Source organism: Pinus tabuliformis, chromosome 5_1, assembly GCF_031772625.1.
Source record: "Pinus tabuliformis cultivar Carrire ecotype Pingquan chromosome 5_1, CPIR1, whole genome shotgun sequence".
Lineage (NCBI taxonomy): Eukaryota > Viridiplantae > Streptophyta > Pinopsida > Pinales > Pinaceae > Pinus > Pinus tabuliformis.
In genome coordinates this window covers 430,284,725-430,311,678 of record NC_142305.1, presented here as the reverse complement: position 1 = coordinate 430,311,678, position 26,954 = coordinate 430,284,725, and the positions used below count along the sequence as shown (strand labels likewise).

Here is a 26,954-nt window from a genome sequence, read left to right as displayed (position 1 = left end):
AAAAAAAAACAAAAGGTTTTGCACAATAGCCTGGGGTGGATTATGGTAAGACTTATGCACCAGTTGCAAGGTTAGATACAATTAGAGTTGTCATAGATCATTGATTTGAGTTTAATGATATTCTTTCTTGGCATTGAATTCATACAATCATATTCATGTATTTTTTTGTTTCAAGCAAGGTATGCCATGGATGTGTTAAATAGGTTCAAGATGATGAATTGTAAACCAACAAAAACTGAAATTGAAATGGGAAGATAGCTCAACAAAGCAGGTATAGGACCCAATATAGATCCAACTCTATTCAAGAGATTGTTTGATAGCCTCTTATATCTCACTGCCACTAAACCAAACATCATGTATATTGTTAATTTCAATTCTAGGTTCATTGAGTCTCCAAAAGACTCACATTGGCAAGTTGGAAAAATAAATTTGAGATACATTGTTAAAACAAGAGGATATGGCATATTATACACCAACACTAGTAATGATCTTTTGGTTGGATATACTAACAATGATTTTATAGGTAACATGAATGAGAAGAAAAATACTTTGGGATATGTTTTCCATCTTGGCTCAGGTATGATATCATGGGCATCCAAGAAGCAACCCATTATCGCAATCTCATAAGCCAACGCAGAGTATGTAACAACAACTTGTCAAGCAGTTTGGCTACGTAGAGTATTGGGTGATCTACAACAAGAACAAGAGGGAGAAAATCCATGATATTGTGATAACAACTCAATAGTAGCTTTATAAAATGACCATGTATTTCATCAGAAAAGAAAGCACATTGGAATGAGATATCACTTCATTAGAGAGATTGTAAACAATGGAGAATCTACTTGGAATCTTGTAAATCAAAAGATCAATTCACTGACATATTCACAAAACCATTAGAAAGATAAGTATTTGATATTCATAGAGAGAATTTGTGTTGTAAGTCTAGTTGAGAAGTCTTAGAATAACAAGTGATAATGCCATGATTATATGCACATCGATGCCTTTTCAAGTGAATAGTTAGTTGTTGTAATTAAGAGGGAGTGTTAAGTATTATTACTCTTTTGCATGTAAATGCATGCAAAGGCTTAATCTAGGAAAGAGTTTAGTATGCATGTAAGATCTAAAATTATTTAGAGTGGGTATTATTATCATACTAAGATCCTTTTAGAGGATCTCTCCATAAGATTTTTTGTCTAGTTATACTTATGTTCCCAAACAATCTCAATTCAGAGCCATAGCCCTATTGTATAGCTTGTGTGAGTTATTTGTGTGGTTAATCTTGGTTTATTGTAGCCATAGTTGTTGTAATGTTCTCATATCACCATAAAAAAACAAATATGATACAACACCCATTTGTTCTACAAATGAAAGCTTAAAGGATTTTACAAGGAAAAAATACATGGTTTAAATCAGTTCCATAGACTTAAGAAGTGGATGCAAGCAATAAAAAAATTCCCAAATTCAAAATGGGCATGGTCACCATTTTGTAGGTCATTCCTCATCCTAGTTCTTCAATCTTGGCATGTCATCAACTCTCATTCAACCTTTCCCATGCTACAATAGTCGCATGCCTTTCCTCTTGTTTATAATTTTTAGAAATAGGTGTTGGGACCTATAGAGATAAGCACTAAAAACCAATGGATTTGAATAGGTTCAACATATATACTAACTAACTACCTAGGTAGTTATGTTATTTTACCACAACGGAAACCAAGAAAAGGACATAAAAATAGGAAGTTACAAGCTTGGGAGAATATATATGCAAAAAAACCTCAAGCAAACACTAGTCTAGGAGATAAATATAGCCAATAAATCTCCTAAACATTAATTAAACAATCTCTAATTATAACAATTAATATGAATTACACCTACCCTTTGTGCCAATAAATCTCCTAAAAATCAATTAAACAATCTCCAATTATAACAATTGATATGAATTACACCTACCCCTTAGGCATTCGGTATATATTTCATCTTTAATATCATATATATTACAAACTCAAATATAATTTCTCAAAATTATCTAGCATATATTTAAAACATAAAATCGTAATATTAAACTTACCAAAAGAAAAAATAAATTTCATATCTATATATATATATATATATATATATATATATATATAATATCTCATTATGTTATGTTTACACAGCATTACTTAAGTGCAAGAAAAAATAATTTATACAGATCAAATATCATTCAACAAACATTATATCAATACTAATTTAAAATAAGATACACGGTATAAACAAAAGCTATAAATTTTCATTATACAATAAAGTACACAATTATTTTTCATATACATGTTTCCCTTTTTCAATATTTTTAATGCCCATTAATTTATTGTGAATAAAAATATAAATGTCATATATTAAATTATTGAATTCATTCTCATTATTAACTTTATATAGCATATCAAAATATAAATGTCATATATTGAATTCATTCTCATTATTAACTTTATAGAGCATATCAAAGATATACATGAAGATATGTTTGAGATTGTATTAAATTACAATACACAATAATGATATATGATTTTCTAAAAAATGTATGTGTTTAAGTGTACAATATATTTGTTTCATGCTTTAGTTATTTTGTATTTTTCAATTATATCAATTTAAAAATAGGTAATAAAATATGGTCAACACATCAAATTCTCATTTAATAAATTTAAACATAATTGACATTAAACTTTCATTTAAATATAAATATTCATAATTAACATGAAAATAAAAACAATTTAATATACAAAAATATAAATGAAAAGAAATAATATATAATTTTAATAGTATATTTATCCTCAACCTTAACTTGTTGATAAATTTGTTGCTTCATCTAAAGAGGCTCCTTGAATAGGAGTAGCAGTACCTTCCTCTTTTGAAAATCTGAAAGTGGCCAAATTGATATCACCTAAACATAAGCATAAACATGGAATTAGCACATTGAGTATACAATTACAATTGTAATTTATTTTTATTTATTTATGTATTTAAACTATATAAAAATAACAATTACCACATTAAAAAAAATTATAAATTTTCAAAAACCCATATATTTGAATAGAAAACTTATATATGTAAATAAAAATTAAAATAATTTACATCAAATAAATAAAGAGAAATTGAAATAAATTTTATCAAATAAATAAATATAATAAAATAAAATTACAAAAACAAATAGCAACTTTGAGATCAATATAAGTGTATGAGATTAATAACAAGTATAAAATCAATGTAAGTGTATGAGATCAATATAAGTATATTATGTGTATTATTTGTCATTAAAAAAAATAGATTCATAAATTTTGATGTATTATTTGTTATATACTTTTTTTTTAAGTTTAGTAGGATTATATCTTCACTATGTCTAATATATTATTCAGAGAATCGAACCAATAACTTCACATCAAAAAATACCTTAACAAAATACTCAATCACCATCTATCCAAAACCCATAAACATTTATTATACATTTATAAAAATTATCTTATTAAAAAATAAATTTAAAAATTAATAATTAATATATATATATATATATATAATTATAATTATAATTTAATTCTTTAGAAATACTCTTATAAAAAAATATGCATTCATGTTAATCAGGCCGATTGAGCTAAATCCCCAACAATAAATGCGAAGGGCGTTCCACTTAAGCCATGAGTTGAGCCAATAACGAAGAAAACCAGGTAACCAGTTGGCTCTTGTCTCTCATATGTGCTTAATTTGTGATGTTATTTACTGATTTCCAACCAATTACCTCAAAGTAATAATGGTATTTAATGTTTTATGAATTATTTAAATTTTGAAATTATTTATAAATATTTATAATTATTGTAAATTAATTTTAATTTTTGGTTTATAAGTATTTAAAGATATTAAATTTTTTAAAACGTAAATAAAAAAGAGAGTTTATTGTAAGTAAATTTTTATACATTTGTTAATTAAATTTAAATATCATTCTAAAATATAATGGTTACAAATATAAATTATTTTTTAAATTTATATAGTAAAATATATTTTAATTTATAACTACAATTTATATTTTATATATATTTCACATCTTTATATAAGAATATTTTTCTAATTATATGTTTAAATTATTATTATATATATATTGAATCAATGATTAGGTTTGGTTTGATGATTAGGTCCGGTTTGAGTTCGAATTTTTTAATAGGGTTCTGATGAGGTTCCCCATTAAGTTCATATATATATAGAGAGAATAAGAAATCAACACCAATAAACATCAAAAATGAATTTTTTTATAGGGTTCCGATGAGGTTCCCCATTAGGTGTATATATATATATAGTAAGAAACCAACATCAATAAACATCAAAAATGCTATCGCCAAGATAGAAACTACAAAGATAAATTACAAGCTTAAATTGTGATATGAATTCATGAGTTTTGATTTATGGATTTGGTCAATCGCTTTGAATTTTGATGAAGTTCGCTAAACCTCAAAACTTTTTTAAAGTTCGCCAAAATTTAAACCTCAAAATTAAAATTCGACTAACATTATGATTTACATAATTTTAAATCTATTCAATTTTTTATTTGTATTATTTTTATTTTTTTAATTCAACCAATATTATGTTTTATTATTATTATTTTTTATCTAAACTATCATTTTACTGTCATTATAACATATTTTCAATCTCTCAATAATAAACAATTTCCTTTAAACATGTACTCACTAATTAATTTTAAAAAGTGTTCACCTTGGAAAACATCATTTTATTCAAATGGTTAATATATTAAATGAACTAACACGTAACCAATCTTCATTTTATACCATAATTAACAAGGTTATTATTATTAAGTATGATGTTTCATATTATCATACTGTATTATAATAATAGTAAGGTCGTTATAACCAAGCTATCACATATATCACATAACCTTAACTATATACATATTTGTTAGAATAAGTTTACTATAATTTTATATTATAATATACATTATATTATGATACTAAATAAATTAATTACTAAATAAATAAATTAATTAATAGTAGTAATAATTTCCATTAAAATATATATTCAAATTATAGTAAATATATCTTATGCTCAAATTTCGTCAACTTATTTGTCGCGTTGGTAATACATAATACATAATTCTCATGACCAAAAATTTCAAAACTAATGACGAATATTAAATATGGAATGTGAAATGCAATGTACTAATAAATAATAAATATTAATACCGTGAATTAATAAACATTATTTATTTATTTAATATTATTTTTAACAAATTAAGAAGTGTTTTATAATATAGTATGGAGTAGATGTTGGAGTAGTAAAATGTTGGAGTGATGTTTAAGATGAAATTTTAAATTAAAAAAAAATAATAATAAAAAAAAAACATGTTGATCTAATTAAAAAATGAAAAGTAAAAAAAAATATAATAATAATTTTGTTTTTAATTGATAAAACCAATCTAGGTCTATTTTAATTCTGGATCTATCAAGTGTAGAGAGGGATCTATTTTAATTACTTATTGTTTATAATTGTTAATATAATTAGGTTAATACATTAATTTAATTTTATATTGAAATTATTTCTTCTTAGTGATCTATTTTAATTACTTATTGTTTATAATTGTTAATATAATTAGGTTAATACATTAATTTAATTTTATATTGAAATTATTTCTTCTTAGTTTATTAGGCTTTTTTAGTCTTAGTTTAGTCCTTAATTAATCTTTAGGGTTTGGTATTAATTTACTTTTCCAAAAATTTAAATAATAAAATAATAATTTATTAAAACATATTAATATTAAATTATATTAATTAAATTAATTAATGATTATTTCAGCCGACAGTATATTGTTCTAAAATTTATCCTCATCACTATTTATTACTTCTTTGTTGCTCTTCTGTTATCATCATTCTCATATCCTGATGATGGATCCCGGTTGGGATTTGAAACGTTGGTACAAAAATGTTAAAAGTGTGGATTCTCCGGTCAATGATTCAAAAGGATCAAATCTCTCAAGTTTGCAAACTTATTTTTTGAGTGTAAAACTTGAGGAAAGGTTTGCACCGAGATTTGATCCCTCTTGGCACTCATAGATCCGAGTTTAAGATGGATCTAGGTTGGTTATATAATACTATATAATATCTATATTTTTATGTGTCTCTTTTTTATTCTTACTCTCCATCTCACTCACCAAACATGCACACTCTCTCTCCATATCTATCTCTCTCTCTTCCCCTTCTCTCTCCCTCTCTCTCTCTCCTCTCTCTCTTCCCTCCTGCTCTCCTTTCTCCCTCACTCTCTCTCCACCTTTCTTCGTGTATGTCTTTCTTCTTCCCTCTCTCTCCCCCCCTCCAATTCCATCTCTCTCCTTCTCTCTCTCGAGTCCTCTCTCTCTTCCTTCCTCTTTGTCATTCTCTCTCCCTTTGTCTCTCACCTCCCCCCATCACTCTCTCTCTCTCTCTAACTCCCTCCCTCTCTCCTTCTCTCTCTCCCCTCCATCTATGTGTCTCCCCCTCTCACTTCCCTTTCTCTCTCTATCTCTACTCTCCTCTTCTCTCTCTTCCCTCCTCTCCTCTCTCCCTCTCTCTCTCCCCATATCTCTCTTGTCACTCCCTCTCACCACCTCTATCTCTTTATGTATTTGTTCTTTCCTCCCTCTCTCTCCCCCTCCAACTCCATATCTCTCTCTCCATCTCTCCTTCTCTCTCCCTTCCTCTCTCTCCCTCTCTCCTTCTCTTTCTTCCTTCCTCTCTCTCTCTCTCCGCCCTTAGCTTTCTCACTATCTCCCTCCCTCTCACCCCCTTCTCTCTCTTATATTTGATTCCATGATATTATGTTTAAAAAAGTATCTAAATTAAAAAAACTCAATTGGTTGTAAAATATTAAACGTATATTTTGAATCAGTCATCTCAAAGAAAATACAATAATGAAAAACTTAAAACAATCATGCACTATCTTTCCTCTATCATTGTTAGTCGATTTGCTTGCTCTCATCACTTGGACTCTTAGTTACCCTTAGTTAAGATGGATCTATGCATGTTCTTACTAATATCATTTATATTATATAAATTTCACATCTTTATATTTAACAGTATTCTCATTTTTAATGTTATTAAAACCTTGATTTAATTTCTATGGAAATCTTTTCAGTAGTCTTGAGGATAAAGGGTTTAGATATATATCTCAAAAGTAATTATAACATTTTTCCTTTTAGATTTAATTAAAAAAATGCTATAAGATTAAATTAAAATAAAATATTTATAAAATATTTTGATTGTGAAATAAGTTATGTTTCTTGGGCATGTGGCTTTGATAAGCCATGGTATTGGCCCATGGTATTATAATAAAGCCTATTTACATGTTAATAATAGCCAAGGTAAAGTGTGGGTGAATATACATTATTAACAATTGTGTCTTTATATTACTTTTAACTTTTCATTTACTACTTTTCATTTTTTTTGTATTACTTTCAATGTTTTATTTTTTACACCTACACACCGATGTTGACATTGGATTAAATTTGTTAAATGTTAAATATTTACGCTTTAAATGTTAAATGTTAAACATTTAGACTTGACATCTACCCCACACTAGGTTGTAGGGGGGCATTATAGATAATCTTTTCTAAAAAAAAGGAAATACTCACAAGGCTCAAAGCCAATACAAATAATATTTATAGGCACAAGGTCATTACAACAATAATTATCAAGGTATTATAGCTCATCACGTCAATAATAGGGATTTAAACCTTAGTGGTGAAAATAACACTGAGTCCAACCACCCAAAATTACCCAAGATAACCCCAATTGACAAAACATATAGCTAATAAACATATAAAAACTTTAAAAAGTTAATTAATAAACATATATATATTACCATGCCCATGAACATAGAATAAACATTGATGGTGATGGGGTGTACTGTTAAGTCACTCTGTGATAGGAAGTGTACTGTTAAGTCACTCCGTGATAGGAAGGTCATCAAATTAAGGGAAAAAATCAAGTCATGTTAAGGGCTGGTGTGACCAATGCTAGGCTTGGTGCAATCCCCGGATGATTTTGACATCTTTGATGCCCTAGGGTCGCAGTTTCTCAAGCCACAGGTCAAGCTTGATTATTTTGACAGCTTAAATGCCCCTGGATCGGTTTCTCAAACCATGGATTAAACTTGATGTAATCTCTAATAACTCAAACCACTCAACAAACAAACAAACAAAAAAACTATTTTACCATATTATAAATTAAAATATTAATTCTTATTAATATTATTATATTTCAAAATTTCATATATATATAAAATCCAAAGTTTAAATAATTTTATACTAGTTTATTTCTTTACTCGTAATTTATTACAGAATTAAAAATAAACCAATTTTAAATCAAATAATTAAGAAAGAAACATTTAATTTGATGTAGTTAAACGAAAAAAATGCATTGAGGGAAAAAAATATTTACCAACCTATAGGAAAAAGTTATTAAAGTCAAATTTCTTATCATTTTTCGAAAAAGGTTATGTTAGGTTGTGTTGTGTCAATAATTAAAAAGCTCAAATTATTGATAAAAAGTCACTAAAGAACTCAAAGCAATTAAATAAACTAACAAAATCTATTTTACCATATTATAAATTAAAATAATAATTTATATTAATATTATTCTATTTCAAAATTATATATATATATATATAAAACCAACGTTAAAATAATTTTATACTAATATTATTCTATTTCAAAATTATATATATATATATATAAAACCAACGTTAAAATAATTTTATACTAGTTTATTTTTTTAATCATAACTTATAACAAAAATTAAAATTAATCAAATCAAATAATTAAAAAACAACATTTAATTTGATGTAGTTAAACGAGAAAAATGTATCAAGGAAAAATAATATTTACCAACCTATAGGAAAGAGTTACTGAAGTCAAATTTCTTATCGTCTTTCGAAAAAGGTTCTTGTTAAGAAGAATGCGAGGAACTAATATGCTAGATTGTGTCAACAATTAGAAAGCTCGAATTATTGACAGAAGTTTGACAGACTGCCAACAACCGTGGGTATCCAATGGCAAAAGAAAACTGTCGATAAAGTAAAAACTCGTGAAGGAAAAAAGTAGTAAAAGTGTTGACAAGGTGAAAACTCGTGAAGCAAAAATAAAATGCAAGTGTTAATAAAAACAAACCATTGGTAGGTGAAAATCCAACTAATTAAGACTAGCAATTGCAGAGTGCAAAGGAACACAGAAAGATTAAAAAGAACAAAAGCACATGGTAAAAAATTGAAATGCCAGCAGTGGCAAAATCCATAATGATCCATATCATTATGGGACATTCAAAACCATAATACAAATTTCTGCGAGCACTTACAATACCTTATGGAGTTCCTAAAATGCCCAATCAACTCCCTTTCTTTACGATCTCCCTTCCTTGCAAGAAGTTGCCAAAACGATAAATTCCATGGATTATTTCTCATTTCGGTACACGATGGCTCGAGGCAGATTCTCTGGTTCTACGTGTAAGTTTTGCCACTTATCTGTTTTTTTTGCAGTACTTGTTGTGCTCATGATCGGAGTAAAGGACGAGAGAGATTTTTGAGACAGTTGGCACCATGGTGGATGGATGGCAAAGATGATGGGTTGGTTCACTCTGCTTTTGATGTGCATGTTTTTCGTTTCAAATGATGTTATTGGTGTTTATGAGAAACTATGCAAATTTGGTTCAGGATTGTTTTTCTTATTCAAGTGGTTTTATTGTTGGATTTCAGTCATGCATGGAATGATTCTTGGGCTTCAAAGGACCATCAACTCTGGTACCTAGCCATGTTGCTTGTAACTTTTGTGTGTTACATTGCAACATTTTCATTCTCAGTATATGTCTTCTACTGGTTCAGTCCTTGGGGCCATGGGTGTACTTTCAACACATTCTTTATTACTGTCACAGTAATTCAGGCATTTCTATTTGCAATTGTTGCATTACATCCTTCTGTCAATGGAATCCTTCTGCCAGCTTCAGTAATCTCACTCTATTGCACATACTTGTGCTACAAGGGACTGGCAAGTGAGTCGAGGGAGTATATTGAATATTGCAATGGTATAATTGCAGGAGGTCAAAATGACGATGGGAAAGGGAAAACTTATATTTATAGGGGCGATGGCATAATTAGAATGGTTACAACAATTTTGTCACTTGTGTATTCTACAGTAAGTGTTGGTTCTAACTCAAGTAAATTGACATTTGAATCTGCAAGAGATTAGCCTGTTTCCGAGAAGACCCCTTTGCGCTTGTACGCATTTGATCATGAGAAGCAGAAATATGAAAGCAAACCTGTCTCATATTCATATTCATTGTTCCATCTTATATTTGTTGTTGCAAACATGTATTCAACGATGATTTTGATTGGATGGAAAACAACAACTGCTTCTACTTCAATAATAAAATCCAACGATGTGGGTTGGCCATCTGTTTTGGTGTGCATCTCAATGGAGTTGATAACAGCAGCTCTCTATATTTGGATTGTGTTTGCCCCAATCATCTTTCCTGATAGGGATTTTTCTTAACCTGTGTTTGGAAGACCATGAAATTTGTACTTTAACAAGAGGCTTAGCTCAAATTTTGTGTATTACTGAGTTGTTTTAAGAATGCGATGAACTTTTTCATATAATATGTTATTTTGGTTGTCCATTATGATTGAGATATTCAATTTGTCAGTATTCTGGTCTTGCAAGGTTAGCATATGGTCTGGAGGTGAGAGAATTCTGGAGCAATTAACTGGGTTTAGTGACTCAGTTAACGGGGAGTTTATCATCTCAAGTTTCTATCACAGTGTCCTCCGAAGTATGGGAGCCAATCATATAATCAGGGTTGAACCATTGACAGAGGAACAAAGTTGGGAAATGTTCTGCTATTATGCCTTTCGAGGTTGTGAGGAAATCGATTAAGTGGAGGAAACTGCCATGTCTGTCGCTAAGGAATGCAAGGGGCTTCCTCTTGCTATTAAGACCATTGCAGTAGCAATGGTAGGAGAAGGAGATCATCGACAGTGGAGGCTTGCATTGGATCAGCTTAGAAATATAGACAAAAAAAATTATTTGACTCGTCCACAAGCAAAACAGAGTTGTTCGCGAAGCTAAGATTGAGCTACGATGCTCTGCCTCTATGTCTTCAACCATGTTTTCTTTGTTGTGCTGCTTTGCCAGAAGACGAGGAGATCGATACATAATATTTCATACAACTCTAGATTGTTGAAGGATTACTGGGGAGTGCCACTACCAATAGGATATCCTCATACGTAGAAGAGATTGGGCGACATTACTTGAATATTCTTATTCTTCTTTGGACACTAAAATGGGTAAGTCCAATTGTGTGGCATATGAAACACTTGAATTGCTCAAGTCTTTCCTCTTCCTTGACTGTGAGGTTCACTACTCATGATTACCCTTCTTGCTGGAACCATTTCCGTTTCCCTTTCTTGTATTACTGATAAGGGAAAGATTGTCTTCTCCTCATTTCCCATTGTGTTTAGAATCCTCCTAAGCCTCTTCCTGGATGCAGTCATCCCAAAGCCTCTCAAAATTGAGAAGGTTCTCTTGAGTGCAAATACCCTTGACAAATGGATCCCAAGGCTTTGAGAATCCATTCAATGCCACATTAACAATTTTTGCATCATCCACCTATTCCCCTACTATTGCAAGTTGATCACGTAGTTGAATGATCCTCATGAGGTAGCTACTAACATTGTTAGATCTTGACATCTGCATGCATATGAGTTTGTTCTTCAAGATCATCTTCTTGTTCATGTTGTTACTATGGAATAAATCCACTAGATCCTTGAACATTTATCTAGCTTATTGCTTCTCAAATAAGTGAGGGACCAAATGATCCTTCACTACATCCATGATTACCCACTGGGGTCTAATGCCCTTCTCCTCATGAATCACTAATTGCAATAGGTCTATCGGAAGGAATTACCTTGTCAACAATCTCCCACATGTCTTTTTCCTTCAAAAGAAAGGTGACTCTTACCTTCCAAGACAAGAAGTTTGAAGCTCCATCCAACCTGTCTTCAAACCTTAAGACTTAATGCTACTATTTCTAGATCTGAACCAAAAAATTACACCTTATTCCTTCAAGTACGCATGAGAATTTTACTGTTGGTTTATAGATCTGCTAAGATCTCCTTGCAAATCTAACAAATTCACTGCAATCTAAGGGATCATATGCCAATCAATTCGATTAGTATAGTCTCCTTCATAGAGTGTAAGCTCTATACCATGTTGAATTTCCTAACCTCGGTAAATTGGAAATTTACTTCCTCATAATTTCCTTGTTGTTAACTAGTTTAAATTATAGCTTACTAAATAAAATGCACTACTTGGATTTTTAACTAGTAAATATTTATAAAAAAAAAAATGGCAAAAGAAAATTAGCCAATTTCAACACATGCACACAAAAAAAATTTACCCTTCAAATCTGCTATTCATTAACATAATATCTCAGCATACAAGGGCTCCCTTACCCAAAAATGGAAAACAAAAAATAAACACAAGCTACAACAAACTTCTGGAAATTAATTGGACACATGTACGACCTATACAACCCTCCAAAAACCCCTAAATCGCCCAATAGACCTATTGCTACTATACAAACTCGCACATCACCTGTATAAATTGTACAACCGCACTATACGACTATGTTGTATGGCTACCTCTTGGCCTATTATATGGCTATGATAAATGGCCCAATTGTGCCCTCTCTACCCCTCGACTTGACCTATATAGACTCAGCCTCCACTGGATCAAGTTGTTGGTTCATTTCTCTATTGCTAATCATTTTTTTTGTCTTTCCCAAAGTGAACATAATGAAGTTTCTTTTTCACTCATTGTGTTTCTATTGAGTCACTATATTGTGTAACTGAATCACTCTCTATGTGTTCTTCTTGTCTTTCTACTTCACCTAGCCTTTCCTTTTATAATATTGAGTTATTGACTAAATCAAGTCTCCATAACCCTAATCTCTCAATGAATTCATCGTTGAGATTAATTCCAACTCAACGATATACATTCATCTAGTTCACTAATATAAAAAAATTTACATTTTTTAGATATTAAAATTATTTTTATAAAAAAGAATTTTACTTTCATAATTCTTGTAATTTAAGTGAATTGCTAAGGTTGAGACTTTAGACAACTTCAACGCATCTTGAAACTTAAACATGTGTCGAAGTTCCTATCCAATGCTACAAACATCAACAAGGACATAAGTTGTCTAGTGAAAAAAATGATGAGCATGCATTTACTAATAGTGTATTGCAAAAGAACCCACCAAAAATGCATTTAAATGTCCATAATGGCAAAGAACAACTCATGCAAAGCTTAGTACATTGATTCTAGTACTGGTAGGCATTGTTACCCACCAAAATGGGTAACCCCTAGAAGAAAACTTTTCTCCTATTTTGGATAGCCAATCGGCCAGAAACCCTACACATTAGGTTGATGATGATGATATGCTAGCTCCTCCACCATCTGCACCAATCACTACATCTCTCACCATCCAACATTCCTCTTGGAGGTGGGCTACCACTCAACAAGTACTTTGATCATTTTGCAATTTGGTGCTTTTACTTAGTGTTTTGGGCATTTAGTATGGAGAAAGGGGTGATCTAGATGATTGACTATTCTTGATTGTAAATATGTTCTCACACCTTACCAAGGGGGTTAAATTTTAGCCCTTGTCTAATGGGACCTCTCTTAAGACCTTACTGTTATAGGAGGGGTACTAGTTGGAAGACCTAGATTGAAATAGCGCGTTCATTCTCCCTTCGCCATACTTAACACTTTTCATGTCACATTATAATCCCTTGTACCATCTTTATTACTTGGGTTCAAGTTTCAACGTGTCATTGGTTCATTGGGATTGGGCACTTTCGTATCCACATCCTTGAGTAGGGCCAAGAAACATTGCCTCGGAGGTTGATGTTGCTAAAAGAATGGAAAAGTATAATATTGCCATAATGAAAGAAAAAGAAAACTAAAATGTAAAAGATGGCCAAGACATAAGTTAGCACGTGGGAAAAAGCCTAGCATGAGATCTACTCTCGTCATTAGCCATCACTTGGTTCCTGAGCACTTGATGCTCCATCTCCTTAAAAGGAACCCTTGCATGTCCCAACCCTGATGGGTAATAAATTGTCTCATCTTAAAATGGTAAATTAAATTGTATGCCATAAAGAGCAAGCTTAGACCCTTGAGCTATGCACAAAAATACACTGCATTATCAATAAGAAGTAAAAGGTGTACCAGAGGGGTGAAAAAATCAGGCTGAGTAAGGTAACTCATGCATCCATAATTTCTCCATCCATTACATCTATACACTAAGGATATGGAATCTTATCAGTTGGTCCCATGACCATGGCATTGGGCCATGTTGACCACTACGTGTCAATGACCCATAGCAATACACTCTTTTTTCGCAAAAGGGATAGCGCCTGATTGATGTGTTCACGTGTACAACTATCATCATGAATTTCACTTCCAAGATGTTATGTAAACCCTTTCTACATGTGTATAATGTAAATAATCTCAGTAGATCTATGTCGTGTATGTAATTGCCTAGGTAAACCTACTTTTCCGGTGACGATCTACATTCCGGGAGGTTTTTTGTCTCAACGATCCATTCATGGATGGTCGGCAGAGTTTTCCTTCAGCCTTACCCCAAAGCTGGAATGGATTTTGTCATCGGGATCTTAGGCAAGTCCTCGTGTTCTAGATCAAGTCTATGTAAAAATAATTTGGGAATAATCCTAACTATTTGGTTAGGTTATTTTATTACAAATTGCTTGGTTTGCTGGATTATATTTGTGTCGCAGAAATGGGTAGTCTATGAGGGTCTAGTACAAATGGGCTTTCCCCCTTGAGATGTAAAAAATATCAAAATCATGATGTAAAGTGTCTTGAGGGTTGAAAAATAATTTATCCCCTCATAGGTTAATTAATAAATTTTCTGGCCAAAAATTAATTAAAATCCTAACCCAAAAATTTAACTAATTCTACATCCTAGGTAAATTTAAATTCTCCAAAGGCAAAATTCGTCGATCCTTAAAAGATAAATTTTAAGAGGTCCAGGCACTAAAGTTAATTAATTATTTTGATAAATTGTAAGCCTTTGATCCCGGGGTTAAGTCAAAGTCAAAATTTTGGGGAAATTAATTCAAAAAATTAATTTTTGAATTAATTAAAATGCATTTAATCGAAAATTTCAAATTTCCCCAAATATTTAAATATTTTGACAGATGAGCTTAAAAGAAATTTTAATCCTCATCAACGGTCGAGATTGCTTTGACGAGGATCACTCGAACTAGCCATTAGAGGATTATCTTTAAATAAGAAGTCATTCATCAGTCAATTCATCCGACCTTTGAGTTGTGTGCTAAGCGAAAAGCTCTTGTGTAATCTTTTTCTAAATAATAAAGAAAGACTTTGGGGTTAATTTTCGCCGGTGTTACTCTTCATGGAAATATCGTAAGAGGTGTCGTTTTCATGTGTAAATTTTTTTTAGCCATTGATGATGGCTTCTGAAGAGTGATTTAAGTACAGGTATCTTGCTCAATCATTGGGGTTTAAGTGATAATTTAAATTTTGAATGTAATAGCAAGTATCTCTATTTATCTGAATTTTATTAACATTTTCTCACTCTATTTTGATGGCTGGATTGAGTTTTGCAGGAAAATCTTGATTTTTAGATCATCGGGCATTCGGGAAAGATTTCAGTTGGACCAGCCAACTCTCGATCCGTGTTTTCTAAGAGCCCAACTTAATTTGATCTCGGCTTTATCATAAGATTTTTATTGGTGATGCATGAAGGGTTTTGAGCTAAGCACCTCTTTTAAAATTTAAAAATTTAATTTTCTATGTGCAAAATTGATGAATCTGGCTGTTGAGAGCCTTAGATATCAAATCTGGGAGCAGAGTTGGACTCACACTCCCCAGATCTGATAAATCTGCCATTCTTGTGCATAGATCTGTATAAAAAAATTGGGTTTTCTGACTTGGGTTTCTGGGGTTTTATTTATTTTTTGTATATCTGGGTTATGGGTATTTTTGTTTTCAGGTACAGGTTGCAGATATGAAGGTATTAGTTTGATTTGAGGCCAGATCTAGGCCCTGGAGGGTAAGATCTGGCCTCAAAATCATTTTTGCAGGAATATTATCCAACATTTTGCAATCCAAGGGTTTTAAAAAAAATATGGAAGAAATAATTTTACAGGGGTTTCACTAATAAATCTGAAGCATAAAAATACATTGGTGTGAAATTCGTTTTTCTAGGTTTATCTTGAGTTTTGGGCTACAGTTTCTTTGTTGCCTGGGGTTTTCTAAATAGAAAATTTCGAATTTGTTTTTATTGTCTACATCTTGGGGTTTTCTAGAAATTTTAGATTTCTTTACCCTTTGCCCAAACCCTCCTCTCTGATGCCCGAATTTGCATCCTCCTTTGCGTGCTTGCAAACTTTCGTTGCCTCTTCAAAATCGTAACCCTCTATACTCGCCCTCCTCTCCATCTGTGTATTTCCTTCTCCGATACGCACGTCCAAACCCGCAAGCTCCCTTCCTCGCTGCTCCTCGCTCGAGCTTTGTCTGTTGCCCGTCGAGCAGATCTCATCTCCCCGTCGTCGAGCCCTGCACAACACGCACAAAGCAAGCCTTTCGACCTTTTTTTCACTTGTGTATTATGTATGCATATGAGTTATATTAGGTTTGATTTTTATTGCTTTAGTTTGTGCGTTAGGGTTTATTTGGCTTCTCTCTTCTTTTTCTTTTCTTTCAATTTAAATTTTGTTTGATTCTCCATTCTTTTGATTAAATTTTTATTTCATAAAAAATAAAAATCTAAAACATTTAGAAAAAAATTAAAAAGCTCTTTGTGACATTTGTTTTTTTTTTTTCATATTTTGATTTTTTATTTTTACAAAATTAAAAATCATAAAAATTTCTAAAATTAAAAAATAAAAAATAAAAAAATCCAAAAAAAAAAAAAATTTGTGACTTTGGGATTGAGAATAAAATAAACTAAAAAGGGATTTGCACTTTTACATTTAATATTTTAATGTGGCCTACGGTCCATTAAAATTGTAATTTTTAACCCTTTGATTCATTTTAATTTCGTCGCATTAAAAGATTTTGATTTCTTCATTTGCCACATTCGACTAATTGCCTAAGAAATAATTAAAATACTAATTTAAAGTACCTTGGTGGTATTTGGTGATTAGATGCATTTTTTTTATTTCTCTATTGTCAAGGTGTGATAAATGTTTAAAAAATCATATTGACTGTTGGAGAAAGATTATTTTTCTAGATTCTCTTGCATGGTAGAGTTTTGGGCGTTTGCATTTGATTGTTCATGATTGTCATTATTCGTCACATTTGTAGATTGCTCTGGATAACTTGTTTTTACTTAATCTATGGTTAATCGAATACTAAAGCACTGGTCTATAATCATTTATATCCTGTGGATGTGTCTTGTGTTTAATCTATTCATCTCAATTAACCAAGATTTGTCCTCAATTCATCAGGTTTTCCATCTTCAAGTCTCCTAGAGCATGTGTTCCACAGGTTTTTCTCATTCATTCACCTTAGGGACAACCCCACTTGACTTGTCTAGGAGAGAATTTAAACGGAGTAAGGATTAGAGTGACAGCCCTTACTCTGAGCATTGTCACGATGCTTATACACTTTGTGCGACAATAGACCACAAAGTCTTTCCCCTCCATTTCCACTCACTTACACCACCACATATTGATTGAAGGGCTAACTTTGGAAATGTCACTTAAGTCTTTCCCCTCCATTTCCACTCACTTACACCACCACATATTGATTGAAGGGTTAACTTTGGAAATGTCACTTCCCCTTGGGAACCTAATAGGGTTGACTACTTAGCCACCCCTACAAATGGTAAGGAACAATTATACGGGACTTGGTCTCATTAGATATTTGAAGGTGATCCCAATTTGAAGTATTAATATGCCTTTAACACTTAAGTATGGTTCACTTAGATGCATTTATGATCTCAGTTTCTAATGAATGGTTCCTTTCACTTGAGTTTAAGTTGGTTCTCTAGGTGGTCCAGAGCAACAGAGACCTTGAGGGCGCCTTATTCCACATGATTCTCTGGCTATATACGACATTCCAGAGAGCATGATGACTTGGCAAATGTAGTATTGCCCACTTTTGGAAGAGTATTGGGCCTCTTGATGACTTAAGCAGTTCACATAATCCCAAAGCAACCCTAGGATCCAGAATGTTGGGCTTCTCTTGGCTAGCATGGAGGATTCCTAATGATGTACCAATGGACACAACATGCCCCCAGGTTGACCTTGACACTACTTGATGGGCATGCCATGATCCACGCGTTGAAGGAAATGTAATTAGGTTCGATCTTCATAAATGTACTTTTGATATTTGTATTTATTCAAGAAAAGAAATATTATTTTTATAATATATGTCAATGAGTTTCTTGCTCACTGAAGTAGGTCTAGCACATGTTAAAGTGTTATAGGTAAGTCAAAAGGTCAAAATAATTATGGTAAAGACCTCAAGGGTATGTTACATTGTGTATAAGAGTCAAAGAAGTCACCTCCAAGCAAAGTCAAGTCCCCTCCTATGCAAAGGCAATATCAAAGAAGTTCCCTCAAGCATGTTACACCACCAAAGAAGCCATCTGAAGCAAGCTCAACAAGTCGTCCTGCAAAATGTCCTCAAGTCGGCCTTCTAGTCAGCCTAAAAGGAGGGACGTCCTCTATATATAGAGGTTGTCCACTCCACCAAAACGCACTCACTTACATCTCTGAAATCTGCGAAGTAAAGAGGCAAGTAAAGGGTAACGAAGGACAAAGGAGCAGTCTCCAAGTGCAGCGAAGAAGGTGAAGCCTAGACCAACATCAAGAGGACTATGTCTAGGGAAGCTACAGTCACACGAGCGAGAAAAAGGAACGCTTCCTGCAATCATAACAATAGTAGTATGTCAACATCACATCTCCCATTTGTTTGGGCTAGAAAATAGGCCTAAAGGGCCTCCCACCCAAGCAAAGAAGTAAGGAAGAAGAGAAAAGGTAATAGGGTTGTTCTAAAGCCTATTACAACCACACGTGCGAAGAGAAGGAGGTTGTCTCTACCAGTATAATAGCCCTCTCATTACAGTGATACAAGTTCGTTCGTTGGTGAAGAGAAGAAAGGGATCATCATAAGGAAAGGGTCTCATCAAAGGTATTTCTTTTAGAGCAAGTGCAACAAGGTTTAGTAACAGTTGAAAGAAGAACGAAGTGTCGAAAGGAGGACGAAGTGCCGGAAGAAGAAAGTGTTAGGGAACAAAGCGCAGAAAGGAGGAAGGACTTGACTTGTGCTTGGAGGATATTCTTGTCAAGGGTCTAGGGTTTGGCATTGATCAATAAGAAGCTTCAATAAGAGAAACTTACTAAAGCGTTTTCCTTTCAAGAGAAGAGAGGTTTTGGCCCTGGTAGAGATCCAACATCTTGTGTTCTTGTTCTTATGTTTTGGTAGCAGATTGAGGAAGTACACACACATGCATTAATAAGAAGAAGAAGAATATTAAGCTAACAAGAAAAAGTAAAAACACTCCACAAATTGTTATCAAGTAACCAAGAATCACACTCCACTTATTTTCCCTAGATTCTTCAACGTGGTATTGGAGCTAAGGTGACACATCAAGGAAAGGGCAACTCAAGAACACTTATCAAGGAAGGACATCTACACGGTTGAAGCATCAAGCCTAGAAGTCTCAATCACTTCAAGGACAAGAAGGTATCCAATCCATCATTATCAAGGAAGTCTACATAGCAAGAAGAAGAGCCTTACATAAAGGCACCTAAAAAGAAGATCAGATTGAAACAGGACCTACATAAAGCTACAAGTCATCAAGCAAATTTCATCATCAAAGAAGTCCACTTGGAGAAGGCAACTTGAAGAACATCAAGATCTAAGGAAGGCAGTCCATCAAGTCTTCAAGGAGGAAGCAAATCCATTACATCTCGAAAATCTATCAAGTAAGTATATGTCCCCTTCTGAATATACATCAGTGTCTTTTTGCAAGGAAAGCAACAAATTGGTAGGTACCAATAACTTTCTTGCATGGAAGAAGAGGATTGATCTACTTCTCAAGGAGAATGAACTTCTAGAACATATCAAAGGGAATATCGCTATCCCTGCTAAGGAACAAACTCAAGCCTTAGCTATGTACAATAAGGATGAGACAAGAGCACAAAGGATTCTAATAGAATCAATCAAATATTCTCTCATTCCTTATGTCTCCAAATTTGAAACATCAAAAGAAATTTATGATAAGCTAATAGAGTTATTCTCGGTATCCACAACCAGAGAACTAATATCTCTAAGGAATGAATAGTACAAGATGAAGATAACAAAGGAAGGAATAGCTCCCTACTTCATGAAAATCTCTGAAATGAGAGATCAACTTCAAGAGCTTGGGGAAATCATGTCTAACGAAGAAATGACAATTGTAGTACTCAATGCTCTACCTGAGGATTGGGGCAACTTCACATCTAGCATATATGCCAAGAAGGAAGCAACCACACTCAGTGAAATGTGGTCTCTATGCAGGACAAAGGAAACCAAACTTAAAGCAAAGGAAGATGTGGGATCAAAGGAGCAAGCATTTGCTACCATGGCCAAGAGAAAGGGAAAATTTGGCAAATTTGGTCCACGAAGAACAAACAACAAAGACATGTCCAAAATCCAATGTTTTGGATGCCAAGAATATGGACACTACAAAAGGAATTTTCCTAAGCTTAAGAAGGACAACAACAACAAAAGGAAAAGGGAAGAAGCTCATGTGACTCAAGAAATGAAAGAAGAAAACAAGAAGCAAAAGAAGGAAGCTCCTCCGGATCTCTACTATGACTAGGTCAAACTCTTTACTTCAAGTCTTTTTTCAAAGTTTTGAGTAGGATAGGAGCATGTAGGAATAAAATAAAATTGCATGGCTAGAAACATCTTCTAGAATCTAGAAGCATGAAGTACATAGAGTTCTAGATACTAATGAAGATGTAGCATTTTGCAGGGAAAATTTTAAGAACCCCCCCTAAATTTATAAATATAATAAATGGGCGAATCTCCATGGTATATAGGAAAAATGGAAGGCGATTTTATCAATAATATAATATGTATATATAATTTTTTGGCGAATCTCTCACGAGGCATGGCGAATATTTTACTCAATTATAAAATATTGTAAGATCTTGGCAAGTCTTTCACTAAATAATAAAACTTTGTAAAGTCCTAGTGAATCTTAGCATAGGCTACATGCTGGTTTAATTCCCCCATTTAAATAGGCTACATTCCAGGTGAATACCATGGGTCAATACCATGTGCCATTTTGGTGAATACCATGGGTCAATACCATGTGCCATTTTTATTTTTATTAATTCTAATATTAGGGTTAATAATGGTTTTTTGCATGGTATTAATAACAATCTAGTCCATGGTATTTGTCCCATAGTATTTTGGCCATAGGTTTCACCTAAATATAACCCATTTTTTGAGTGTTCGTAAATATAAGGTGACTTATGGAGTAAATATAAAAAAATGTTTTATTTGTTTACCATACCTCTCGTTTATTTATATTTTTATTAATTTACCGTACCTCTTTTACAAATATGGTATTTGGCCCATAGGATTCACTTAAATAAAACCTCTTTCTTGAGCCTTCATAAATAGAACGAGGGTTATGGACTAAATATAAAAAGAGGTTTTATTTATTTACGATACGTCTAGTTTATTTATATTTTTATTTATTTACCATACCTTTTGAGTAAGTATAAAAAGACGTTTTATTTATTTACCATACCTCCACTTTACTTATATTTTTATTTGTTTACACCCTTACATGTATATAAGGTGACTTATGGAGTAAATATAAAAAATGTTTTATTTATTTACCATACCTCTCATTTATTTATATTTTTATTAATTTACCATACCTCTTTTATAAATATGGTATTTGGCCCATAGGATTCACTTAAATAAAACCTATTCTTGAAAATGGGCGAATGGATTCACTTAAATAAAACCTATTCTTGAAAATGGGCGAATGGAAGGTTGTAAGTCCTAATTTCAAGGGCTAAATTTACCTTTTTTACCCTCTCCCTTCAAATAAGGTGGGCTATTTGAGGTGATTTGTAAAAATGTACTATGATACAAAATATTCGCCCACTAAAAATTTAAAACCCCTTAATTTCGCCAAAGGGCGAACATTCGCCCCTAAAATTATCCTTGAGCATTTATAATGAGAATAAAAATGCATGGGTAGAAATATCTTTTAGAATATAGGAGCATGATAGATATAGCTCAAGATATTCATATAGAAGGAGGATACCTAGCATAGGACCTCATCCACTATGAAAGAAAATTGATCATGAATAAGAATCTTAGAAGATCTCCATCATCAAAAGGAAAGAAACATTTGCAGGGTAAGGGTCTTCAAGATCCTATGATGGAATCTTCAAAAGAAGATTCATGAATAAGAAGCAGATGTCTCATTGGGAATCCCATTCATGGGATTCAAGAAAAGGATGATATGCAGGCAAGATAAGATGAAGCAAGAAGGGCCACACCAAGGACAACCAAATGAAGCTAAGATGATCAAAGGAGAATCAAGATGAGGTATGTATGCATCAAAGTTTATTCATGTTATCATTTGTATATTATTGAGTCATGGGAATAGTTCTATAACATGATCAAGTATGAAATAATCTCTTTCACCAAGGACATGCTCGAAGGCATGTACTACAATGCAATGAAGGTCAACAAAAGAATATGCTCACATAAGGAGTATAAGGTCGCTGATTAAGAAGCAAGAAAAAATGTTGACTAGTCCACGAAGCAAGCAATGAAGAAATGCTCTCACAAGAAGCATAAGATGGTTGACCCATCTATCTAAGAAGAAGAAAATGAAGAAAGAGATCAAGCATGTGAAGAACACCATGATCACCGAGAATCACTATCTAACTAGATACTTTGAAGATATCTCCCAAAAGAAGGCATGACAACTCTGACAAAAGAAGGAAGGCCTTGGAGATATAAAAGATGCAGATAAATGATTCTACTCTACGAAGATGTCGTGATGAAGAATCCATCCAGCAAAAGAAAAAGCAATGTTGAAGCAATATCAGGATGAAGTCATGATGGGCTACTAGGTCGAAGCATGTAAACAAGCAAGTACAACGAAGCATCCATGAGAAGAGTATTCTTGTTAATTTTAGGTATGTTCTATGCTAGAGCAATTTATTTAATTTCTTTTCCATATTAGCAATCACATTAGCATAAAGTAAACTGCAGATAGAACATAAATATAAATCGTAGAAGACAAGCCAAGACAAGAGGACACAAGATGTGGCGCAAGCCAGGGACAAACCCCACAATGTGTGGGGAAACCCTTGATCAATTCTTCTTATATGTTCTTCAAAGTTCATCAGAGAGAGAGAGAGAGATAGTACATTTACAATAGAAGTCAACACTTTGACTTATCTAGATCTAGCATAGATCATTTCGTATAATGATGAGATCACTTGAAGACATTCTACTTCAACTGATTCTTCAAGGTGACTCCTTCAACTATCATCGTGCTGCATCTCGTCCATTTGCTGCACCTGACAGTGTAGCACCATCATGTTGCATCATGCATTATCATGCTGCTCATTATCTCATACATGCATCTTGCTGCTCATACTACTACCCATCATGCAGCTCATCATGCTGCTCATAATACCCTTCTGTTGCTTCATTATGGAGTTCATATACATATCAGCCTTAGCTGCTTGCTATGGCTTGCAACCTAGCAAAGCAGCTAGGCTATAGTTCCATGCAATACTCCACGCAGTCCCATTGTTTTCCGTATTAGCTGTGTGAATCAGGGATATGACTGTCCTGTATTCCATACATAGCATATCTATATGACTGCGTTCTATCATGAAGTATATGACAGCGTTTACATGTATATGACTGAGTTCCATTGTGTTCCTTACCTTGCTGCCTTGAATTCCATACACAGCGTATACCCTTGACATTACTACGGCTACCCTGCATGGTATATTATATTGTCATGACTGCGTGTAGAGTAGGGCATTGCTGCGTGTGTCATATATATTTATCTACGTTCCATATAATATCTCTGCATCCCATAATATGACTGCAACCTGACTGTCTGTCGTTCCATATATATATGACGGTCTAGCATGAAGCGTATATATATATATATATATATATGCGTCCCTAATATGACTGCGTCCTAACTATCTGCCTCTAGCGTGAAGCGAATATATATATATATATATATATATATATATATATGCGTCCATAATATGACTGCGCCCTGACTGTCCATATTTATGTGACTACGTTCCACTTATATGATTCCATGCACAGCGTATAGGTCCAACCATGAGTCAGCGTATATATAACCATCACTGTGTTGCGTATATACCACCATGACTGCGTTGTGTATATACCTGACTGCTCAGCGTTGACTGCCCAGCGTATGACTGCTCCTCGTATGACTGCCCAGCGTATATTCCAATGTATGTAATGATATGTATCATTATGTCCTGCGGCTAGGTCTGAGTGTCACCATAGACTATGTTTCATGCCTGCGTATTGATCTCTATGCACTGTGCTTAGACAACAGCGTATATGATCCTCTATGTAGAGCGATATAAAGGCATCCATTGAATTTGATTAGGGCTGCGTAGAACAGCATATTAGTTCGTGACTACATTCTCCATTAGGGCATCATCATACTAGGTCAACGTATTCCTTTTTGTGATTCTCCTTCTCCAAAAATCCAAGACGTGGAGAGGAGATCACATCAAGAATGTGTAATAAAATGACTTCAAGTCCTCTATATTTATTCTAAAACATATATGATGAATAGTCATGGCGTTTGGGCTTCTTGAGCCTACGTAAGAGCTGGTCGGCTAGATAATAAAACCATAATCTAAATAAATTCATATCTCCATACATATCGAAATCGGATGATCTTCGGATCAATCCTACACCTCTCGACAAGAGGGATCCAATAAAAATATCAGCTGCCATAAATAAGCTGACCCACATGGAGTTTGGCCTTAGTTGCCAAATTTAACACTCCCTCTCAACTAGGGAGAACTCCATCCGCTGATCCATAAGTCCGACTGTACTATCTCTGCCATCAGTGCCCTGCACTACTCTCTGCTCAGCTCTACTTAGCTCTTCTCAGCTCTGTTGACTCTGCTCAGCTCTGCTAGCTCTGCTCTGCTCAACTCAGCTCTGCTGGCTCTGCTAGCTCTGCTCAACTCTCTGCTAGCTCTGCTCTGCTCAACTTTGCTCTACTGAACTATGAAGAAGAAGAATTGATCGAGAATGTCTCATACCATTCTCCACTGACCCAAAGTCAGTCTCAGAGTATGTACCATTGGTCCCAGACTAGTCTCAACCGACCCGAAGTCAGCGTCATAGTAGGTACAACTCCTACCACTGGTCCCAGACCAATATCGCAGGCTCAGAGAGTGTACCACTAGTCCCATACCAGTCTCAACCGACCCGAAGTCAGCGTCATAGTATGTACCACTCTCACTGGTCCCAGACCAGTCCTGAACTAACACGAAGTCAGTCTCAAAGTGCGTACCACTCCTACCACTGGTCCCAGACCAGTATCGCAGTCTCAGAGAGTGTACCACTGGTCCCAGACGAGTCTCAACCGACCCGAACTCAGCGTCATAGTATGTACCACTCTCACTGGTCCTAGACCAGTAGTGCACTGACAGGAAGTCAGTCTCAGAGTATGTACCACTGGTCTTAGACCAGTCTCAACCAACTTGAAGTCAGCATCATAGTATGGTACAACTCCTACCACTGGTCCCAGACCAGTATCGCAGGCTCAGAGAGTGTACCACTGGTCCCAGACCAATGTTAACCGACCCGAAGTCAGTGTCATAGTATGTACCACTCTCACTGGTCCCAGACCAGTCCCATTGATCCCAAATCAATGGAGGTCATCCTAGTGTAGGGAGTACGGTAGATACAGCGATGCATCCATCGGCACTACTATGGTCCCTAACTTCATTTCCCTGCTCATTGATCAGATGAGAGGTACTTCCCATGAGCCCCAGACTGCATGGGTAGGATGCCTCGACAGGAGAACTTAATCAATCCCTTCCTCACAAGAGAACACATCAATCCTGCTACAATCGCCATGGAGAACGCATCAATCCAGACCTCACAGGAGAACACATCAATCCTGCTACAATCGCCATGGAGAACAAATCAATCCAGGCCTCACAGGAGAACACATCAATCCTGCTACAATCGCCATAGAGAACACATCAATCCAGTCCTCACAGGAGAACTAATCATCCTGCTACACAGGAGAGCGAATCATCCTGTTCCACAAGAGAGCGAATCATCTTGTCTCACAAGAAAGCGAATCATCTTGTCCCAGTGCGCACCACCAGGGGAGGGTGAGTCACCCTGTGGTCGTACGTTGCTCCAGTAAGAAACGCAAGCCCCCAGAGCTCCCAGAGCTCAATGTATGCAACATGCAAGACCCTTGTACAAGGGTCTCTTGACGACTCCAAGTCGTTCGGGGAAATCACAAATTTGATCTTCCCCTGGGGCTTTAGACAAAGTGCAGCGACCTGTACATCATCTCAGTGCGATGGAGCCTCCTTGCTCATCGACTTACCATATCCTGGGTAAGGTAGTATCTGATGTCTATCTGTTGGAGCAATCGTCAAATACGAGATTCTTCAATAATCAAATCCCACCTCTGGTTGTTACGAAGAATCACAGTGGTATTCATCATGTGTACAAATAGCTCACTGAGGAGCTTTCCCAACCAAGCAGATTCATACGAGATCATACTCGTAGATATATCCGGTCTCGGCGGTGCTTATAACAACCGACTTCTGCT

General features: G+C 34.1%; 1 protein-coding gene and 1 pseudogene across 1 annotated transcript in view; one reads left to right on the top strand and one right to left on the bottom strand.

The window, feature by feature from the left end:
• Positions 1-2,649: 2,649 nt before the first annotated feature.
• The window catches only part of LOC149165340 (uncharacterized), a 116,427-nt gene continuing 92,122 nt past the window's right edge, over positions 2,650-26,954 (bottom strand). Inside the window, exon 5 of the mRNA XM_089431119.1 lies at positions 2,650-2,914. Coding sequence (XP_089287245.1) covers positions 2,811-2,914 — 104 coding nt within the window. The 3' untranslated portion in view covers positions 2,650-2,810. The remainder of the gene's footprint in view (positions 2,915-26,954) is intronic.
• Positions 6,094-10,676, top strand: LOC149165341 (uncharacterized; annotated as a pseudogene).